We start from the raw sequence: 18,318 nt of genomic DNA on the forward strand, positions 1-18,318 counted from the left end.
ACAAATACCATAAAAAATCAATCAATCAATCCCCTGGCCTCCAACACCCAGGTGGTTTCCTCACCTTCCTTCTCCACTCATCCCAGGAAATCCTTCTGGTGTCTGACCTAAATTTCTCTAGCTGCGGGTATAAATTCTCCTGCAATAGTGTAGGTGTTTGTCCCCGAGACAGGGCAATGAATGAAATGATCCTTGCAGCCCCTCCTCCCCTCCATCAGTTATCTCTGGCTCCCTCTGGCTCTGAGCCTTGAAAACCTCCAATCTGGGGCTAAAAGCAGGGAGCTGGAGGAGAGAAGAGAAGTCTCCTATTTCTCCGAGCCCCAATTCCCAATTTTCCAGCCCAGGGCTTTGAGTAACAGAGAGGGGGACTCCCAAGGCTTCTGGGATCCTTGTCGCTGGAAAGGATCTGTTTACTGGCTCTCAGGGAGCCCAGAGACAGAAGGATGTGGCCTCCCCGGGGTCACTAAGAGCTGCAGCCTCTGCTCTGGGAAGGAGCGTGCCCTGGGCCCGCTCACCACTGGGCAGACCCGAGCACACATGCAGGCAGGCACACCCTTGCGAATGTACATACAAACACATGACAAGTTCGCAGTTAGTCATTCGTATTTATTGAGCACTCACTGAGCGCAGAGCACTGCACTAAGTGCTTAGGAGAGTACAATATAACAATAAACAGACACATTCCCTTCCCTCAGAGAGTTTATAGTAGAGAAGCAGTATGGCCTAATGGAAAAGCATGGGCCTGGGAGACAGAGGTCATGGATTCTAATCCCGGCTCTGCCATATGTCTGCTGTGTGACCTTGGGCAAGTCACTACACTTTTCTGGGTCGCAGTTACCTCATTCATAAAATGGGGTTCAAGACTGTGAGCCCTATGAGGGACATGGACTCTGTCCAACCTGATCTACCCCAGTGCTTAGAACAGTGCTTGGCACATTGTAAGCACTTGACAAACACCACAGTTATTGGAGAAGCAGGGTGGCTTAGTGGAAAGAGCACGGGCTTGGGAGTCAGAGGATGTGGATTCTAATCCCAGCTCTGTCACTTGTCTGCTATGTGACCTTTGGCAAGCCACTTCACTTCTCTGTGCCTTAGTCACCTCATCTGGAATATGGGGATCAAGACTGAGCCCCACGTGGGACAACCTGATTACCTTGTATCTACCTCAGCGCTTAGAACAGTGCTTGGAGCATAGTAAGTGCTAAACAAATATCATCATTATTATTATTAGAGCAGGAGACAGACCTTAATATAAAGAAACAAATTACAGATCTATACCTAAGTGCTGGGTAGCTTAGGGGGAATGAATAAAAGGAGCAAGTCACTGCAATGCAGAAGGGAGTGGGAGAAGAGGAAAGCAGGGCTTAGTCAGGGAAGGTTTTGAAGGTGGGGGAGCGTAATTATCTGTCAGATACGGGAAGGAGGGCATTCCAGGCCAGAGGCAGGATGTGAGGGAGAGGTCAACCAAGAGATAATGATAATAATAATAATAATAATAGTGATGGTATTTGTTAAGTGCTTACCATGTGCCAAGCCCTGTTCTAAGTGCAGGGCAGCTTCAAGGTAATCAGGCTGTCCCACGTTGGGCTCACAGTCTTAATCCCCATTTTCCAGATGAGGTAACTGAGTCACAGAGAAGTTAAGGGGATTGCCCAAGATCACACGGCAGACAAGTAGCAGAGCTGGGATTAGAACCCACGTCCTCTGACTCCCAAACCCGTGCTCTTTTCACTAAGCCACGCTGGCAATCCCACACATAGATGCACACACACATAAATAGACCCAAGTGCACTCTTCCAGCCCCACCTGGCCGGGAGAGAGGCACCTCTTATCTGTCTCCTGGCTCCTCTCTCCCCCCTGGCCCCTCCACTCACTGCTTCATGGACCAATGTGTATGCTGATGGCTAACGGCCTTGGACTGGACACCAACATGGCACGGTCATCTGTGTGGCCATAAGCCCAGATGGAGCTAAGTGATCTGGGGCAGAGGGGTTCAGAGCAGAGGTCCTCAGTCTCCAGCATGTCCAGGGACAACCTGGAATCTCCCGAGGTCGAGTCCATCTTAGTACAGTGCCTGGCGTTAGTAAACATTTAACAAATCACCATTTTTTTTTAAAGACTGGGGGGTGTGCTGGGGTTCTCAACCAAACCATTGGACCTCGCTGGACCCAGAGGTTTTTTCCCAGGAGGCCCCGCCAAGGGCTGACCGCCTAGGTGTGACCACCTAGGACTGACCACCTAGGACTGACGGCCTACGGACGGAGATCAGTTCAGCCGGTCCCTGCAGCCCGGCCCTCTGTCGGACAAAGAGAAGAGACCACCACAAAGGCGACGGCGCTTGCGTTGACATTTCGCTTTTATTAGAAATAAGACACAGTCATTTGTGCTCTGAAAACTGTACAGAAAAAAGTGACAGACATGGAGACTGTAGAGGAGGAGGAAGGGTGGGGGGAGGTGGGAAAATATAACAAAATAAACCGGAGAAACGGAGCGAAAGAGTAGAATCTCAACAGTTATTAAAACATTTATTTCCTTAATTACATCACATGGTTAATGTCCTGTCAGTTGACGGAGGCAGAGGGAAAAGGCAGACAAGGCATCGATGAGGAGAGAGAAGGAGGGAGAAAAATAATGAAAACACAGTAGAAAGATATCTGTATGCTAAAATTCATTAAGTGTAATTATAATAATTACAATATTATACATCTCGGCTGCTAAGGCCTTTGTGCTTTCCTCATCATATATAATCTAAAATCTGACAATTACATCACAGTTTTAAAGTATTTCTCCAAGTCCTCTTGACTTTTTCACTATTTGAATAAAAAAAAATTATTTTTTTTAATATGGTACAGCTAATGACAAGATAAATGTCATATATAGTTCTTTGCTTCTTTAAAAACGGCACAAAAATGCTTGCATATCAAGCAGCTTCTTTCGGGATGTGGGGAGGGAGGGGTCAGATAGCTGGCCAGTTTGGAGCCACCGTGCGGGCTAGGGGGTGATTAGAAAGAAATCTACAGTAACAGAAAGTACAGCAATTCAACCAGGCTCTTGTCTGGAGATGTTCTGAGTTGACCCTGTGTTTGGTTCCTTTAGGCTCCTTACCTGACCTCTATGCTCTTGGTGAAGGAGGGGGCGTCTAGGGGATGGCAGGGGGGTGGGGCAAGTTGATGGGGAGAAAGAGAGGGACTCTGAGTCCCCAGGACTGCCCCGGACAAGGGGCAGAATGTGTGACTCGGAAACATGAAAACACAGCACTGAACCCAGGCCTTATCCTTCTTTCTCTACCCCCGGGGACAAAACATTTCTTTCCTACCCAGCCCCAAATCCAGGTACAGGAAGTGGGGGTGAGGGCAGCAGTGAGGGTAAGGGGCGGCCGTCTGCACTGGACTCGGGGGCACCGGCCTTCTGGGTGGGCCAGATTGATGGGAAGTGAACCGGGGAGGAGAGCGGGTCTCGAGATGACAAATGCCAAGAAAAGAAAGTGCTCGGGTTTCAAGTTCTCTTTTTATTGAAGAAAAGAAAAGGAGAGAGAAAAAATAGATTTTTTTCCCCAAGAGGGTGTTAGTGATCAGCCATTTTGTCCCCCATCTTGGTGTCTTGGGAGGCAGGGGTGGGGTGGCCATTTTCTCCATACAGGTCCTGGAGAGAGGCAGGGGCGGGCCAGGGTGGGCCGGGGACAGCAAGCTAGTCTGCCTGCTTCACCCTCTGGGGACGGGTTGAGCAGGGACCAGCAGGGTCTGGTGCCTGGGGACACCAAGGGGGTGTCAGGTTGAGTCTTTAAAAAAAAGAAAGAACTGAGGCCCGGTATGAGAGCATCCTCCCCCGAGGCCCGTCGAGTGCCTGTGCACAGGCTACAGGGAGGATGAATCTCCCCGGGTCCTGCCTTGCTCCCCACCATCTCTCCCGGTCTGCGGGTCTCCCTGCTGTGGGGGAGACAGTTGCCTCTTCTCTTGCTCTTTCTGCCATGGGGAAGAGCAGTCTCTGGTGCCCTGGGGCCTTGAGAGGCAGGTGACCACCTTCCTTCTGGGGTTGGCTCGGCCAGGCCTGCGGAGGAAAGTCTGAGCGGGACGATGCGGGGAGGGGCGTTGGGGACCACCCCCTCGCCCCAGTCTGGACGCCATGTCCTATGTCTTTGAGAGAAATTCCACAGGGAGATTGTGACCGGGGGGTTGGGGGGGGGGGGCCTCTTGTCCTGACGGTCCATGGGCTCTCCTCCTGGGGTTCCCGGCTCCGGAGAGAGAGGCTTGTCATCCTCGAGTGTCCAAGGAGTCTCCAACCTTGCCCTTCCCCTCTTCCACCACATCCCGTGCCCTCTTCCACCCGCCTTGAGCTGTCCCAAAGATCCCTGCCTCATCAGAAAGGTTCCACCACCAAACTGGTGCCCTTCCCAAGTTCTCTCTCGCTCTGCCCCGCTCTCGCTCGGTTCCGATGTGAACTGAATCACGTGTTGTCGTGGGTGTCTTTATTGAATTTTTGTCTTCTGGGGTTGGGGGAAGGGGGGCAGTGCGTCTCTCTTCCTGCCTGCCCTGTCCCCTGCGCTCAGACCTCAGTCTGGAGGTCGATTATGTCTTGCCCCACTAGGGGTATTGTGGCGCCTGTTTTCTCCCATTCCACCGTTTTGAGTTCCAAGGGAGATGGGGAGAGGGGCTCCAGGTCCTTTTTCACCCACGAAGGGGGCGAGTGAACTTTTCTGCTGCTTTCCCACGGTCTTTTGTTTGGAGTCTGCTGCTTCTCTGGCTGTGGAAGGCAGAGAGCAGGGAAAACAAGAAGACCAGGGAGAGAGAGAGACAGAGAAAGATGTGGGCAAGGGATTGGGGTGGGGGGGAGAGAAAAAGAGAGGGGGAGAGAGAGAGAGAGAGCGAGAGAGAGAAAGAAATATTGTTAGCCCAACAACAGTAATGCAGTATTCCACCCTTGCAGATAGGTTCAGACCTACCTGCCTGCAGCAGTGTGTACCAGCCAGCCAAAGTTTCTGCACTCCCCCAGTACTAACTCATGTCAGAGCAAAAATATAGCTAAATGGCAGCAAATCTAAGGAGATTTGAAGTCTAGGTGGGGAGGGGAACTTTGGAGGGCACTGGATGGGAGGGATCCTCTGGGTGTGAGGATTATGGATGGAAAATATTTGAGGATCACTTCTTTCCCGACAGGAAACAATAACCTTGAGGAGCTCATTTCTGGTCCAGAATCCTCTGTTTTGCTGCAGCCTCCCAGTCAGGTTGGGCAGAGCTTTGAAAGTTGCTGATGTGACATCTGTCCCCCAACACTTAATAAATGCTCTTTGACCCTTGAAAATGCTGAAGATAAATGATCAAGAGCATTGATTGAGCACATACTCTGTTCAGGGCGCTGTATAGAAGAATATAATAGAGGAAGATGAGATCCCCTCCCTCAAGGAGCTTCACCCCTTAGTGGAGGAGCTAAAAATCTAATTCTAATAAAATCAGATTTTATTAAATTTTATTAAATTAAATCTAATTCTAATAAAAATCTAATCCACATTCTGGGGCCAGGCAGGGAGAAGACATGGTCCCTGCCTCAGGGAAGTGACAGTCTGACTGGGAGGCAAGGCAGACAGACAGACATGGGGAGAAGACACAATCCACGCCTTACCCGGGAGAAAAGGGCCAGATGCAGCCTCAGACATGAAGACTCATGAAACATAAGCAAATAGAACTTAAAAACACAAATAGCTGTTATCCCATCTACCTAGACTGGGATCCCCATGCGGGGCAGGGACTGAGTCCAAACTGATTAACTCGCATCTTCTCTAGTGCTCAGAACAGTGTTTGATGCCCATTATTCATTCATTCATTCATTCAATAGTATTTATTGAGCGCTTACCATGTGCAGAGCACTGTACTAAGCCCTTGGAATGTACAAATCGGTAACAGAATTGCCTATTAAGCAATCAATAGACAAATCAAGAGCTTGGGAGAGTAAAATACAACAGAGTTGGTAGACACATTCCCTACCCATGATGAGCTTAGAGTTTTGAGGATGAGCTCACAGTCTAGTGTTTACCAAATACTATTTTAAAAAAATACAAAGTGATTAAGCAAACCAAGAATTTAAAGGGTAGAAACTTCACATACGCGTGCAACGCAAAGATGTCCCTGCAAACTGAGAGTGCTTGGAGTGACCCTAGCCAGGCAGATCTAATCCGGGAAGGCTTCCTGGAAGGGGTGGGCTCCAGCAACACTGACGAAGAGATAGTGGAGGGGATGATGTCGTGAAACGTGATCTCCCTCTCTCTGAGGCCAAGGTGAAGAAATGGGGGTAAATCTCAGCTGCAGGAGGGATTTAAATGAGACCTAAGGAAGTTTCTATGGCACTGGGATGGGGGATTGGGTGAGATTGTGCACTCTCCTTCTCGGTAGGTTTTCCAAAAAAGGAAGAGCTCTCCAACATGCCGGATCTGATCTGTGGCTCACAATCCAACCGTGGGTCTTAATGAGTGAATAATGTGCGCAGAGCACTATACTAGGTGCTCGGGGAGACCACAAGTGAGTAGCTGACGAGCCCTGGCTCTCCAGGAGCTTACAAACCTATACTCCAAAGTGTCTCCTTGCCTTCCTTTCCTCCAGCCTGGAGCCCATATACATTCCCTGAGACCCCTCAGCCTCCAATAGAACCCTGCTCTGCTGCTGCTCCCAAAGCCAAGGGCTGCTTGTCCAGCTGGGGGAGGTGACACTTGCTGCCAGGGGCACTAAAACTTGGATCCTCTCAGAGTCTCCGGAAGCTTTCCGGCATAGGAGTCTTGGCTGTGTCCAATTCCCCACTGCCCTTTTCAAGGAGGAAGTCAGCCCGCTGGGTCAGCCCCCTTTGGCTCCTGGTGGCATGAGGCTGGGGGTGTTGGGAGAAGGGACTGACCTTGCTGTCTGTGGGCGGCAACTCTTTCTCCTTCTCTGCATGCTGCATCTTCCGATTCAGGTCCTGGAACATGTCCTGGTGACGCTTCCTTGTGTGCATGATTTTCTAGAATGGGAAGGGACAAAAAAAAGCCTGAGCCTGTTTTGGGGGAGTGGCGGGGGGTGGGGGTGGGGAATGGGATGGGGACAGAGAGAGAGCTAGAGACAGAGAAAGAGATACTGACATCACTTCATTGGCTGATCCATTTTCCCATGGCTTTTCTGGGCTGGCATGGAGACCAAGCTGCCTTGCTGTGTGACCTGGGGTAAGTTGCTTAGCCTCTCTGTATTTCCAGACTCCCCTGGGTAACGCATGGCTAACTTTGTTAGGTTTAAGTTTTCATTTAAATCCAAATCCGACCCCAAGCCCCACCTACCGATGCTCTCCTGCCAGGCAGGGACCCACCCTGGCAGTCCAGAAGTATCTCCCCCCCCAAATCTTTTGTCTCCACAGAGTGTGCTGGAAGAAGGGGAGACACCTCTGCAGTGCCCTCCCATCAAGATCTCTGAGAAGGAGATTCAGATTTCCTCGGTTGAAATGGAGGAAGGGAAGCCCAGAGAGACTAAGCTACTTTCCCAGAGTCACACAGCCAATAAGGGTTTTTAATGATATTTGTTAAGCACTTACTATGTGTCAAACACTGTTCTAAGCGCTGGGGTAGGTACGAGTTAATTAGGTCAGACACAGTCCCTGTCCCACATGGGGCTCATAATCTAAGTAGGAGGGAGGACAGGTATTGAATCCATATTTTATAATTGAGAAAACTGAGGCACAGAGAGGTTAAGTGACTTGCCCAAGGTCACACAGCAAGCAATTGGCAGAGCTGGGAGTAGAGGTCAGGTCCTTCTGACTCCCAGGCTTGTCTTTTCTCCAGTGGGTCATTCTGCTTCTCGTTCTAGCTCAGGATCACCCTGCCCCAGGAGACACCGGTTCCTGTGGGTCTTTGGCTGACACGGCAGTGTGTAGGTGTTGAGGGATTCTGGATCTTGCCCAGAAGGCCCGCTTGGCAACCAGGAGGGGGACTCACCTCAAAATCCAGCTCCGCATACCGGGATTTCCGCCTCTGCAAAGCCAGAGAGGGAGAGGGGTTAGCTGGCCATCGCCCTAGGAGGCGTTGGCAGGGATAGTCCCCGGGCCCGGACGCCAGAGCCCCCTGGTTGTCTGGCCCCCAAGCTGCCAGACTCTCACGGCCTGCAGCCAGCTCCATCGGCGGCCGGGGTGCCTGGGGAAGCCCCACGACAGGGTGGGAAAGTGGCACCGGTCCGATGCCAGCCCGAGTCCCGAGCCCCCACCCACCGGCCCCACTCTGTGTGTCCAATTCTACAATTCAGCTCCGGGGGCTGAAAGGCCCAGGGCAGAAATGCTGGCAGACAAGGGAGATTGTTTCCTTCTGCATGTCTTCAGGCTGTCCCTTGGCTCCCCCCATTGCCTCTCTACCCCCTTCCATGCCCCAACACCCCACCCACCACGTCTCTTCCTGTCACCTCCACAAGGGAGGTGAACCACCCAAGAAACCCCCTCGGCAGGGTCCAGCCCTCCCTGGTCACCCTTGGCGCTCAGGGCCAACACTGGTCCCGGGGACCCTGTTTAAAGTGTATTTTATCTAGACTCCCTCAGAAAACCCACCCCCACTTAAAGGGGCCCAACTGCCACAGCTCCCCAACCCTGAGGCAACCAGCCCTGTCGCCCCGGGGAGAGGAAGATCAGAGGGGCTCACCTCCAAAGAGCTCATGGAGAGCGTGGAGACCGTCTCGCCCTTGGTCACCGGGGCTGAGTGACCGGGGTCCCCCGGCTCTCCAAGAGTGTTGGTGTGTGGTGGCTCGACGGAGAGGGTCTGGGGGGGCGGGGGCAGCGGCGGGTGCGGCGGCGGCGGGTGCGGCGGCTGCGGTGGCGGTTGCTGCTGCTGCTGCTGCTGCTGCTGCTGCTGCTGCTGCTGCATCATGGGAGAGGTCTGCGCCTCGGCTCGGGAGGGGGGCTCCCGGGGCGGGCTCTTGACCGGGAAGCCCGCTGGGTCGGTCATGCTCAGGTGGATGAGGCGCGTCTGGGGCATCTGGTCGATGTTGATGCTGTACCTGCCCTCTTCCTTGGGCGGCTTGGCCCGTGCCGGGGCGGTGCCCGTAGGCAGGATGACGTAGCTGCTGTCGTGGGCCTTCTCCTGGGCCCGGCTCAGCTCCGAGTCCAACTTCTTGAAGATGTCACCGTCGCAGATGTAGATCGACTTGGGACCCTTGTCCTTCTTCAAGGTGAGGGTGTGGTTGGCAAACTCACCGAGGCTGACCCCGGTCAGGTAGTGGGGCGAGCTCTGCAGGTGAGCCTTGGACACGTTGGCTGGAAGACTGTTGAAGTTGGAAGGGCCCTTGACGGGGTGGAGCTTGAGCTTCTCCTCGTCCTGAAGCGACGGGCGCTTGAGGGTGCCTGTGATGGTGGAGGCCCTGCAGGCCGAGATGTCCTTGTTGAGCACTGGAAGAGAAAATAGAGAGGTCTCAGGATTGCACCCCGCTGGGGGCTTCTGGGCAAGGGCCCCAGCCACCAGGGGCCCACTTGGTCCTCGAGGGCCAGAGAGGGGATCGGGGGCAGGGGTGGCTCACTGGGGAGGGTCGGATTGGAACCGTGTCTTCCTCTGGTCTAGGCCCCGAGAAGATTACGCCCCTGTCATGGGCCTGCTCCGTTGACCTGGTCGGCACAGGTGGCAGGCACGGGGCGGGGCGATCAGCAGAGCTGGTCGGGGAGTGGGTGGAGAGGGTATTCACATCACAAGAGTGCAGGAGAGGAATAGGGGAGGCCTTGCCAAGGCGTATTTCCTCAACACCTCGGCTATGAGAGAAGGACCAGTGGGGGTTAGCATGGGACATGAAGGGGGCTGGGATCTGAAAACAAGGTAATCGCCCCATCGCATAGCATTGCGCGGGGCTCGGGGGAGAGAAGGAGAGAGGAAAGAGAGAGAGAAAGAGACAGACAGACTTAGAGATTCACAGAGAGTCAGCCTTAGGGAGACACAGAAGGAGCCAGGGACCGACACACAGGGAGAGTCAGAGGCTTAGAGAGAGACAGGCACTGAGAAAGGCAGGGGATGGAGTCTCCACAGAATTCCAAGATTCCCTGGAGCCCATGTAGTTCCAGGCTAGGAAAGCCTGGCTTGGGAAAAGGAAATGAGCCCCAGGGGCTGGGAGAAGGTGGGGTGGAAGCAGAATGCATTCTAGACTAGGGTCAAGGTCACAAGTCAGAGTCAAGGGTCAGGATTCTGCAGAGTCACCCGAGTAGGGTGGACCTGTGAAAAATAAATCACTAGGACAAGAGACAGCAGACAGCACAATCACAAGGAGGAGGGGAGGGAAGGGGAGAGAAGGGGAGAGGGAAGGAGGCCAAACTGGGGGAACTAAACTTGCAGTATGGGAGGGGGACAGGGGCTGGATCAGGGAAAGGCCCATTTGATAGGTGGGAACACTGGGGAGCGGGCTGTTGGGGAGCCCATTGCCTGAGGGTAAGGCTGACAGTCTGGTATGGGCAGGGGCAGGGCCGCAGTCAGAGGACATAAAAATGTCATAGAGATATGCCAGGGAAGGGGTCAGGGAAGGACAGGTCAGGGATGGAGGACTAGGGAGGAGTCAGATCCTGTGGGGCGCCCAAGGCCCGCCTGGATATCGCTGAGAGCTCACCAGAGAGCTAGACTGGGACAAAGGCCACTTACCAGGCCCTCAGGTCACCCAAGATGGGCAGGAGCCCATCTTGGGCAGGAGCTGGCAGGAGCTGGACAGAGAGACACAGGAGAGTGGATTCAGACGCCAGGGATTAGTTCAGATAAGAAATGATGCAGAAATGGCTTCTGCCCAGGGGCAAAACTAACGTCTCGGAGCATGGAATCAGGCAGGCAGCACCAGGACAGGTCGGGGGTTGTGGCCTGATTATCAGGACTGAGACAAGGAGCTGGAACAGTCGCGGGGAGACATACACACAACACCCTCCCCCTCCCCACAAAGACACAACACAGAGTAAAGAGAAATAGCCAAGATGGACCCCCAGCATAGGTCCCTTGTTGATTTCTCACCTGTCAGGTGCTCACCTGATCTACATGCCATATCCACATCTTTCTCAAAATCGGTCTGAAAGACAGAAAGAGCAGAGATCCGGATCAAAGGGACAGAAGGCCAAGAGTGGGGAAAGAGAAGAGAACAGGAAACCTCCACTTACCTTCCCTGACAGCGAGGAGGATGAGACACCGAGAAAGCGGAGTAGAGCTGAGAGGCTGAACAGCCCGGACACAGGGGAAGAGAAAGTTGGAACCAAGGGGCAAACACTGGCAGCCTAAAATTTGGCTGCCACTACCAGATCGGGGGGTCTCGGCACAGCAGGAGGGATTTCAGTTAGACACTGGGTAGAACTTCCCAGTCGAGACAGTGTAAATGGAGCCTTCACTGCCAGATAGACAGTGAGCTGTGGGTGGTGAAGGCCTCGAGGGCTCTCGCAGCCCTGGACACCGAGGGGGCAACAGCAAGGCCAACTGTGCAGCAGCCCGTGAGACCTGCACCCGTGACCCGGAGAGGCATCCTTCACCGTCTGATGACAACTCCTGGCCACCGGTGACTCGATCTCTGTCAGGGGCTGCAGCAAGCTCACCGATGCCTCAGAGGGGAAGCAGGGCCTCAGGATCCCAGCCGCTCAGGCTCAAGTAGTGGATCGGCCCACAGACAACCAGGGCGGATGGGTTCCTTTGCCATGGGGACAGAATGGGCGAGTGAGTATCACTGCGTCGATCGCTCCCAGAATAGAATACTGGAGTCTGTCTCATCAGCCAGGACGATTCCTCCCCGGGGTTCAGGTTGAGGGTCCCGCGGGGGCCTGGCACGGAGGAGGATGGGATACCGTGCTTCCACTCCAGGGAGACCATGGGGCAGAAGTGCCGTTCCCCAAACCCCACAGCCCCGGGGGGTGATGAGGTGCCCCTATTGGAGCAATTGGAGGTTACAGATCTGAAGTAAAAGGAAATATTGTTCCACCCTGTGGGAGGTTGTGCAGGTAGAAGAGCAGTAGTTTAAAGAGGGCTTTGGATAAATTTGGGGGTTAATGATGAGTTGCTAGCGATGAAGGACCAGGCCCAGTCCAGGAAACAGCAGGGTAGCAAGCAAGACGAGCCATTACTGACTTTGAGTTTGTGAATTTTTCTCCTCTTTGGCCTTCTTGTCCCTCCAACTGGCCTGATCCAGGGGCAGAGGTTGGGGGTGTGAGGGGTTACTAGGGAGGCCCCCGCCCTGTATGCTGGAGGGAAAGTCAGGGAGCTAAATGACCCAATTGTTACCATGAGGCAGAGGTCCAGGAGGTCACAGTTCCTGCAAGTGCTTGTTGAACCCATCAGAGACAGGCTACTAGGCTGGACGGACCACTCATCTGACTCCCTCAGGCACAGCCTTGGGTCCTATGCTCTCAGCTGTGTGGTCAATAATTTCTCCCAGTTTGTAGGGAAAACTCCGCCTTAAATGGCTCTTTTCCTGGGTTGGACATGGCCCTGAAAATTGACCCAGAATACTGATCCCAGAGTCTCCAAGGGAGAACTGAGGACAGACACCAAGGGGCGAATCCAAAGTGTCACCAGAGAGGAGTCGCTGTCTGCCCTCCCCTCCCATCGCCTCTACTCGTTCCCTTTGCTCTACCCCACCTATCCCCGCCCCACGGCACTTGTGTATATATGTCCAGATCTATAATTCTATTTATTTACATTAATGCCTGTTTACTTGTTTTGATGAGTACCTATCTATAATTCTGCTTATACTGATGTCATTGATGCCTGTTTACTTGTTTTGATGTCTGTCATCCCCCTTGTAGACTGTAAACCCATTATGGGCAAGGATTGACTCTGTTGATGAATTGCACTTTCCAAGCACTTAGTGCAGTGCTCTGCACACAGTAAGTGCTCAATAAATGCAATTGAATGAATGAATGCCATTTCCATGGTTCCTTGTCATCTCCAGAAATTTCAAATTGGAAGGGTAGGATGCCAGTGTAGCAGGAGGGATTTGGGTTAACGGCTTGGCCAAACTTGTGGATGCAAAGGTGAGACCTTGGCAGCGGGAAGATGACAAGGTCTCCTTTGCCCCAGAACGGCTGGACCTTTCCATGCAGAATATTAAGACTAGCCTCCCTGGATTCCTACCCTCTAGAACTGAGGGAGGTTTGAGCCCCTGAGTCAGGGCAGAGAGAGATACCGGTGGTGAGATGGAATGAATAAGGCAAAAGCCTGAGAAGGCTGGCCTGAAAGATGCAGGAAGCTGTTTCTCCTCTCACCAAGGACCCCAGAAGAGGAAATGGGCTTTAACTGCAGCAGGTAAGATTTAGGTTGGATCTCTTATATATCCTAGACCATGACTCTCTCCAACTTCAAAGAATTATTAAGGCCCTATCTCCAAGAGGCTTTCCCCAATTTAGCCCTCTTTTCTCCAGCTCGCTCTCCCTTCTGCTTGGTCCTTCTACTTGGGTTTGTGACCTTTGGACATGATATTTGCCCCAACCGCACAGCACTTGGGTACATATCTTGAAATTCTATAATATAAAGTACTTATTTATTTATATTAATGTCTGTCTCTCCCCCTAGACCGTAAGCACATTTCGGGCAGGGAATATGTCTGCTAATTCTGTTGCGTTGTACTCTCAGTGCTCTGCAAATAGTAAATACTCAATCAATACCACTGATTGATCTCAGGAAGAACTTCTTGAAGGGCAGCTTGTCATTCATCAATCAATGGTATTTATTGCGTGCTCACTGTGTGCAGAGCACTGACTTAAAAGCCTTTTGTAGAGTGCAATATAAACAGACACATCCCTACCCACAGTGGTTGTGGAATCTCCTTGGCTTGGCCAGTCTTTCTGAGCTGGACTGGCTTCAGGCCTGCCTGGTGCCAAGGGTGGGGACCAGGTGACCTTGAGAGGTCTCTGGTCCAGTTGCTTCTGACTAGATTTTGAGCTGTTTCAAGGAGAGAAGATCCCTTTCTGGATTCATGCCATTTGTCCAGAGGGTAGGGACTAGCTGTTCAATTTGCTTTGTACCAGACCCAAAGCGAGGTGGACATAAATCCTCAGCGGTGGCAGTGATGGTGGTGGTCATGGTGATGGTACTGATGCTGACAACCAAAGGGAGGGAAGGGGGATCATGTTGCTTCAAAAGACTTCTAAATTCAACCTCGGGAGGAATGTCCTGACTGCACGGTGGAGAGTACCTGGGACCCGGCTGGACAATGGAGGCCGTGGAGAACCCGTCCCTGGAGCCCCTAAGGAAAATCCTGACCCCAGCGGGATCATCCACCTGTCTGGAGGCAGGGGGCTGGGCCAGTTGACCTCTGAGCTTCCCTCCAGCTGGAGTTCTGTGATAGTGACGATGATGATGACGATGGTGACAATGAGGATGAAGATGGTGAAGTTGATGACGAAGATGAGGATGATGATGTGGATGACGATTAGGGTCGTGGATAGCCATCAGGTGCAGGGAGTTCCATCAGGCTCCATCGCCCCCGTTAGACTGAACGGCACAAGTTGCTTGTTCCTACCATGAGCTGGGCGTGGCCATTCTGGAAGGAGCCCCCTGAGTCTCCGTTGCCCTCCTCCTGGCGATCCACCACCCGGCATTTCACGGCATCCTGGACCTGGCGGGAACGGGAGAGGAAGCCCGCTGGCACCTGCAGGCAGAGGCCAAAGCTGGGCTGCTCAGTCCTCGTGTGCAGAGCCAGCCCCTCTTTCCTCACTACATACACCCCAGGGCGGGCAGGGCCACCACGGATCTCGGGCCCTGCTGCCGCCACACCCGAGGCCCTCACTAGAGAACATGGGGTGGATTGGTTCACCCGTTCTCCGCTCCAGTGCTCAGCGTTGGGCTCAGCACCAGAGAACGCTCAACAAATACCACCAGGGTTAATTAGTGGTTTGTCGGTGACGGGCGTGGGATCTGCCCTACTCGGCTCAAACCACATGGCCTAAGAACTCTCCTTGCTGATGGGTTTCAAATTAGCCAGCCAGCAGGAATTTTGCCCATATGAACTGACTGTGGCACCCACATACTGAGTGGCCATCTTACTGGGGCCCATTCAGTGGATGCTCAGGGGTTCCAGGGGCCTGTGGCTTGGTGGGGAGAGCACTGGGGTGGGAGTCACTGTGCCTACTTGACAGAAACTGAGGCCCAGGGCCAGCAGGGTACATGTTCAAGGACTAGTGGTGTGGCGGAGACAGGACTGGAATCAGAGGTCTTCTCACAAGCCCTGTCAACATCCCTGCAGAGTCTCCCTTCTCCCAGGGCTCAGCTCCTCAGATTCATTCTCAATTCCTTTCTGTTCCACCTTGCTCAAAGGGCCTGGAAGGATTTTTATGGGCACAAATCTCCTCTTCCTCCTTCCCTGGAAAGCCAATGTGCTGTTCCTGGGGAGCCTACCTGGAGGCAGGAGGACTGACTACGTGACCTCTGAAGATCCAGTGTATAATGAAATGAACATGAAGCTCTGCTCCCTCATCGAGGCTCGGGAAACGGTCCCTAACGTAGGAAAGAAGCTTCCTCAGCCTTTACTGTAGAGGACGCCGCACACCTCCCTGTCTTAAGGGTGAAGTTGTTTGCGCTTGTTCATGGGACCTAGGACTTGAGCCCTTTGTGATCATTCCCTATCTTAGTCTAGGGCCTCTAGGCTATCCTTTGGACAGATAGGGTACAGAGAGGGATGTGACCCCTGGGATGGGGGAGAGGTTGGACTATAGACAAGGTATGGTCCCTGTGGCCAGCAATGGGAGAGGTCACATGAGCTGTGAACCCCATCCTAGTGCTCCAGTTCCCCACCCTGCTTCCTCCCTCCTCTCCTGACCCTCCCGCGGCCCCTCCCCAAGCCCCGCCCCTGCCCTGCCCCGCCCCACCCATGGCCCTGCCCACCTCCCGCCTGAGGATGCAGTGGACCATGACGATGACGAAGCCTTCCAGGGAGTCGAAGACGGCGAAGAGAATCTGGAAGAGGGCCGAGCGCCGGTCCGTGATGGCCAGCACTGCAGACATCCAGGTGAGAGCCAGGAGGGGCAGGACCACACAGGAGCTCCAGAGGGAAGCCCTGGGGGCAAGGAGACAGGAGAGGGTCAGTGGCAGTCCTTCCCTGGGCTGGGGGAGGGCCACCCTGAGCCCAGGCCTGGTGAGAGCCCACCAGTGCCAGTGGCCCCATCTGAGGACAGGTCAAACCTCGCCTGGAGCAGTGAGCGGAGGGTACACAGCCAATGGGAGAGCTGAGGGCCTGGCATAGAACCAGCCCTGGCCCTCCAGGTGCCCGCACCACACCCACCTCCCTTCTTTCCCGGATCTGAACCTGGCAGAGGGTCCACTGCAGAGGCTTCTCCCTGTCTGCAGCTGCAGCGGCAGCCGGGAGCTCGGCCGGGCCCCGGGAGACCTGCCCTGCCCTGCCATCAGAGTTGGAAATGGTGGCTCCTTCGAAGCATGGTTTGGGAGGTGAGAGCCAGCCCCGGATGCTTTGGACGGAAAGCTAGGGTGGCCACTAACTCGGGGGTCTCCCGACGAATGCCCCCTCCCTTCAATGGATGCCCACAGTGAAACTGGGAACCGCCACACTTACCGGCCTCATGGTCCACCTCTCCCCTATCCGGGGCCCCTGCTCCTGGCTGCTCTGAGCCTGGACTGGTGGCTCGGGTCTCAGGCCTGGGTTGGGGCAGGGGGCTGGGGAAGGGGGATCTATCAGGGATGAGGGAATCTGCCCTCCCGAGGTTGGGGGCTAGGACAGGAAGAACAAGGCTCTCCCCAGGATGATGAGCTCTGAGCACCACATCCCAGCTCCCCAGTCCAGGAGTATGTGCTGAGACTCCACCGGGGAGAGGAGTTGGTTGTTCTGTCCTGTCAGACCAGGAATCAAAATGAACTCTCAGACCCCCTCCATCCCTTCTCTGCCCTTTCCTGGCCGTTATCCTGGAATGGCAGGAGCAGTTACAGACTCTGAGCAGGCTCGGCTGCTTGGAATTGAAGCAAGGGCTTCTTAGAGTCATAATTTCAGAAACACCACCTGGTACTTCGAGCATGCCCTCCCACCCCATGTCCCCAGCTCTTGTACTGTCCAAGCCAGGATGTCAGGAACGCCGGCCTGGGCTGGGCCCTCTCTGTGGGCATCTTGGCAGTGCAGACGTCGTCTTCTCCCCTGCTCACTCCCACCCAGCCTTTTCTCCTCAACAGCTCAGAGAAAAGGTTCAGATGCAGAAAGAGCCAGGGAGAGACAGGACAGAGAAAGAGACAACGACAGAGACAGAGAGTGAGTGGACCCGTGTACCTCCCCCTCCTGGGGTGGCATCCTGGGCCCTGCTTTTCCCACTCTAAGGGATCATGGGTCTGTGGGAGCGGGCACTGGTGTGGCTTAGAGTCCTGCAGTCTGGCACTTGAGGCCAGCTCGTTCTGAGCCCTCCTCAGGGCTCGCTCTCCGGAATTTACTTGGTTTCTGTGGCCAGGGATCTGCCTTCCTAGGGCTCCGATCAGAGCTCAGCCTCCCGCAGGGTCAGCTCTAGTCTGTGGCCTGCGCCCATGCCCAGCCAGTGGACTGAGCCTTGGATGGAGACTAGCCTCTTTATCCCTCACAACCCCCACAACCACTGACCAACAACCTCAGATCAGGAAACCTCACACCCCAAACCACGCCCCACGTCATCCCTGAAGGGAGACAACACAACACTGATAAAGCTGATTTGAGAACACAGACCAAGTGAGGTTGAGGGGGTGGGGTGGCAGGAGGAGGGTGGGGGAGAACAAAACGGAAGCAACAGAGAAGCTGGGTTGGAGGGATGACTATGTGTGGGGTTGGGAGGTCACAGGGTGAGGGGCGAGGGACTGGGGGAATCCAGGGGCCAGGGAGCAGGATAACTAATGTCTGAGAAGACTCAGGAACCAGTGGAGAGGGGGAAAGCGGGAGGGGAATCAGTCTGCAGCTCTCAGTAAGTGCTGGAGGTCAGACTGTCCAGTGTGGTTTGGGATGCAGGAAATGCACGGCTGCAGGGAGGAATCGAACGGGTTTCCTCTCCTTAGACTCTATCCTGGTCCAACCCCGGCAGGACTCCTGAGTCCAGGTCTGGACTACACTGTCCCCGGGGGGTCAGGGAGATCTTTGAGTTGGAGATGGGTCAGAGAAGAGAGAAAAGAAAAGCCTGAAAAGATCCAGGCTACTGAGAAAAGATCTGGAGAAGAGAGAGCCGGGGGCTCCTGATGAACTTCAAATATGATGGCTGTCTGTCCCAACCCACTGCGAAGGGACTCTAATGGGGAGGCTGAAGCCGATTCCTGAGCAATGACCCCATCATCGGACAAGGAGACTGAGCCTGGCCACCCCAAAAGCCCCATTCAAAGATCCGTGCGCAATTCCATGGCCCTAGGTGTCCTCTACTATTCTACCCTTTATGTTTAGG

At 54.0% G+C, this 18,318-nt stretch overlaps 1 protein-coding gene and 1 non-coding gene across 14 annotated transcripts in view; both read right to left on the minus strand.

Moving 5' to 3' along the window:
- Positions 1-2,338: 2,338 nt before the first annotated feature.
- ADGRB1 (adhesion G protein-coupled receptor B1) overlaps positions 2,339-18,318 on the minus strand; it is a 122,246-nt gene continuing 106,266 nt past the window's right edge. For 6 of the 13 annotated variants that reach the window (XM_029062833.2, XM_029062832.2, XM_029062836.2 and 3 more), the window contains 7 exons: positions 15,809-15,980; positions 14,448-14,576; positions 10,961-11,015; positions 8,633-9,375; positions 7,943-7,978; positions 6,877-6,981; positions 2,339-4,740 (listed from right to left, as the gene is read on the minus strand). In XM_029062833.2, coding sequence (XP_028918666.1) covers positions 4,543-4,740; positions 6,877-6,981; positions 7,943-7,978; positions 8,633-9,375; positions 10,961-11,015; positions 14,448-14,576; positions 15,809-15,980 — 1,438 coding nt within the window. In that variant the 3' untranslated portion in view covers positions 2,339-4,542. The remainder of the gene's footprint in view (positions 4,741-6,876; positions 6,982-7,942; positions 7,979-8,632; positions 9,376-10,960; positions 11,016-14,447; positions 14,577-15,808; positions 15,981-18,318) is intronic. The other 7 variants (XM_039911673.1, XM_039911674.1, XM_029062839.2 and 4 more) reach the window with 3 other exon arrangements.
- Positions 17,054-17,148, minus strand: MIR1336 (microRNA mir-1336). The gene is given in 1 exon segment (NR_034641.1): positions 17,054-17,148. It is a non-coding gene; the product is annotated as a microRNA mir-1336 (primary transcript).

The sequence above is a fragment of the Ornithorhynchus anatinus genome, chromosome 4, assembly GCF_004115215.2.
Source record: "Ornithorhynchus anatinus isolate Pmale09 chromosome 4, mOrnAna1.pri.v4, whole genome shotgun sequence".
Lineage (NCBI taxonomy): Eukaryota > Metazoa > Chordata > Mammalia > Monotremata > Ornithorhynchidae > Ornithorhynchus > Ornithorhynchus anatinus.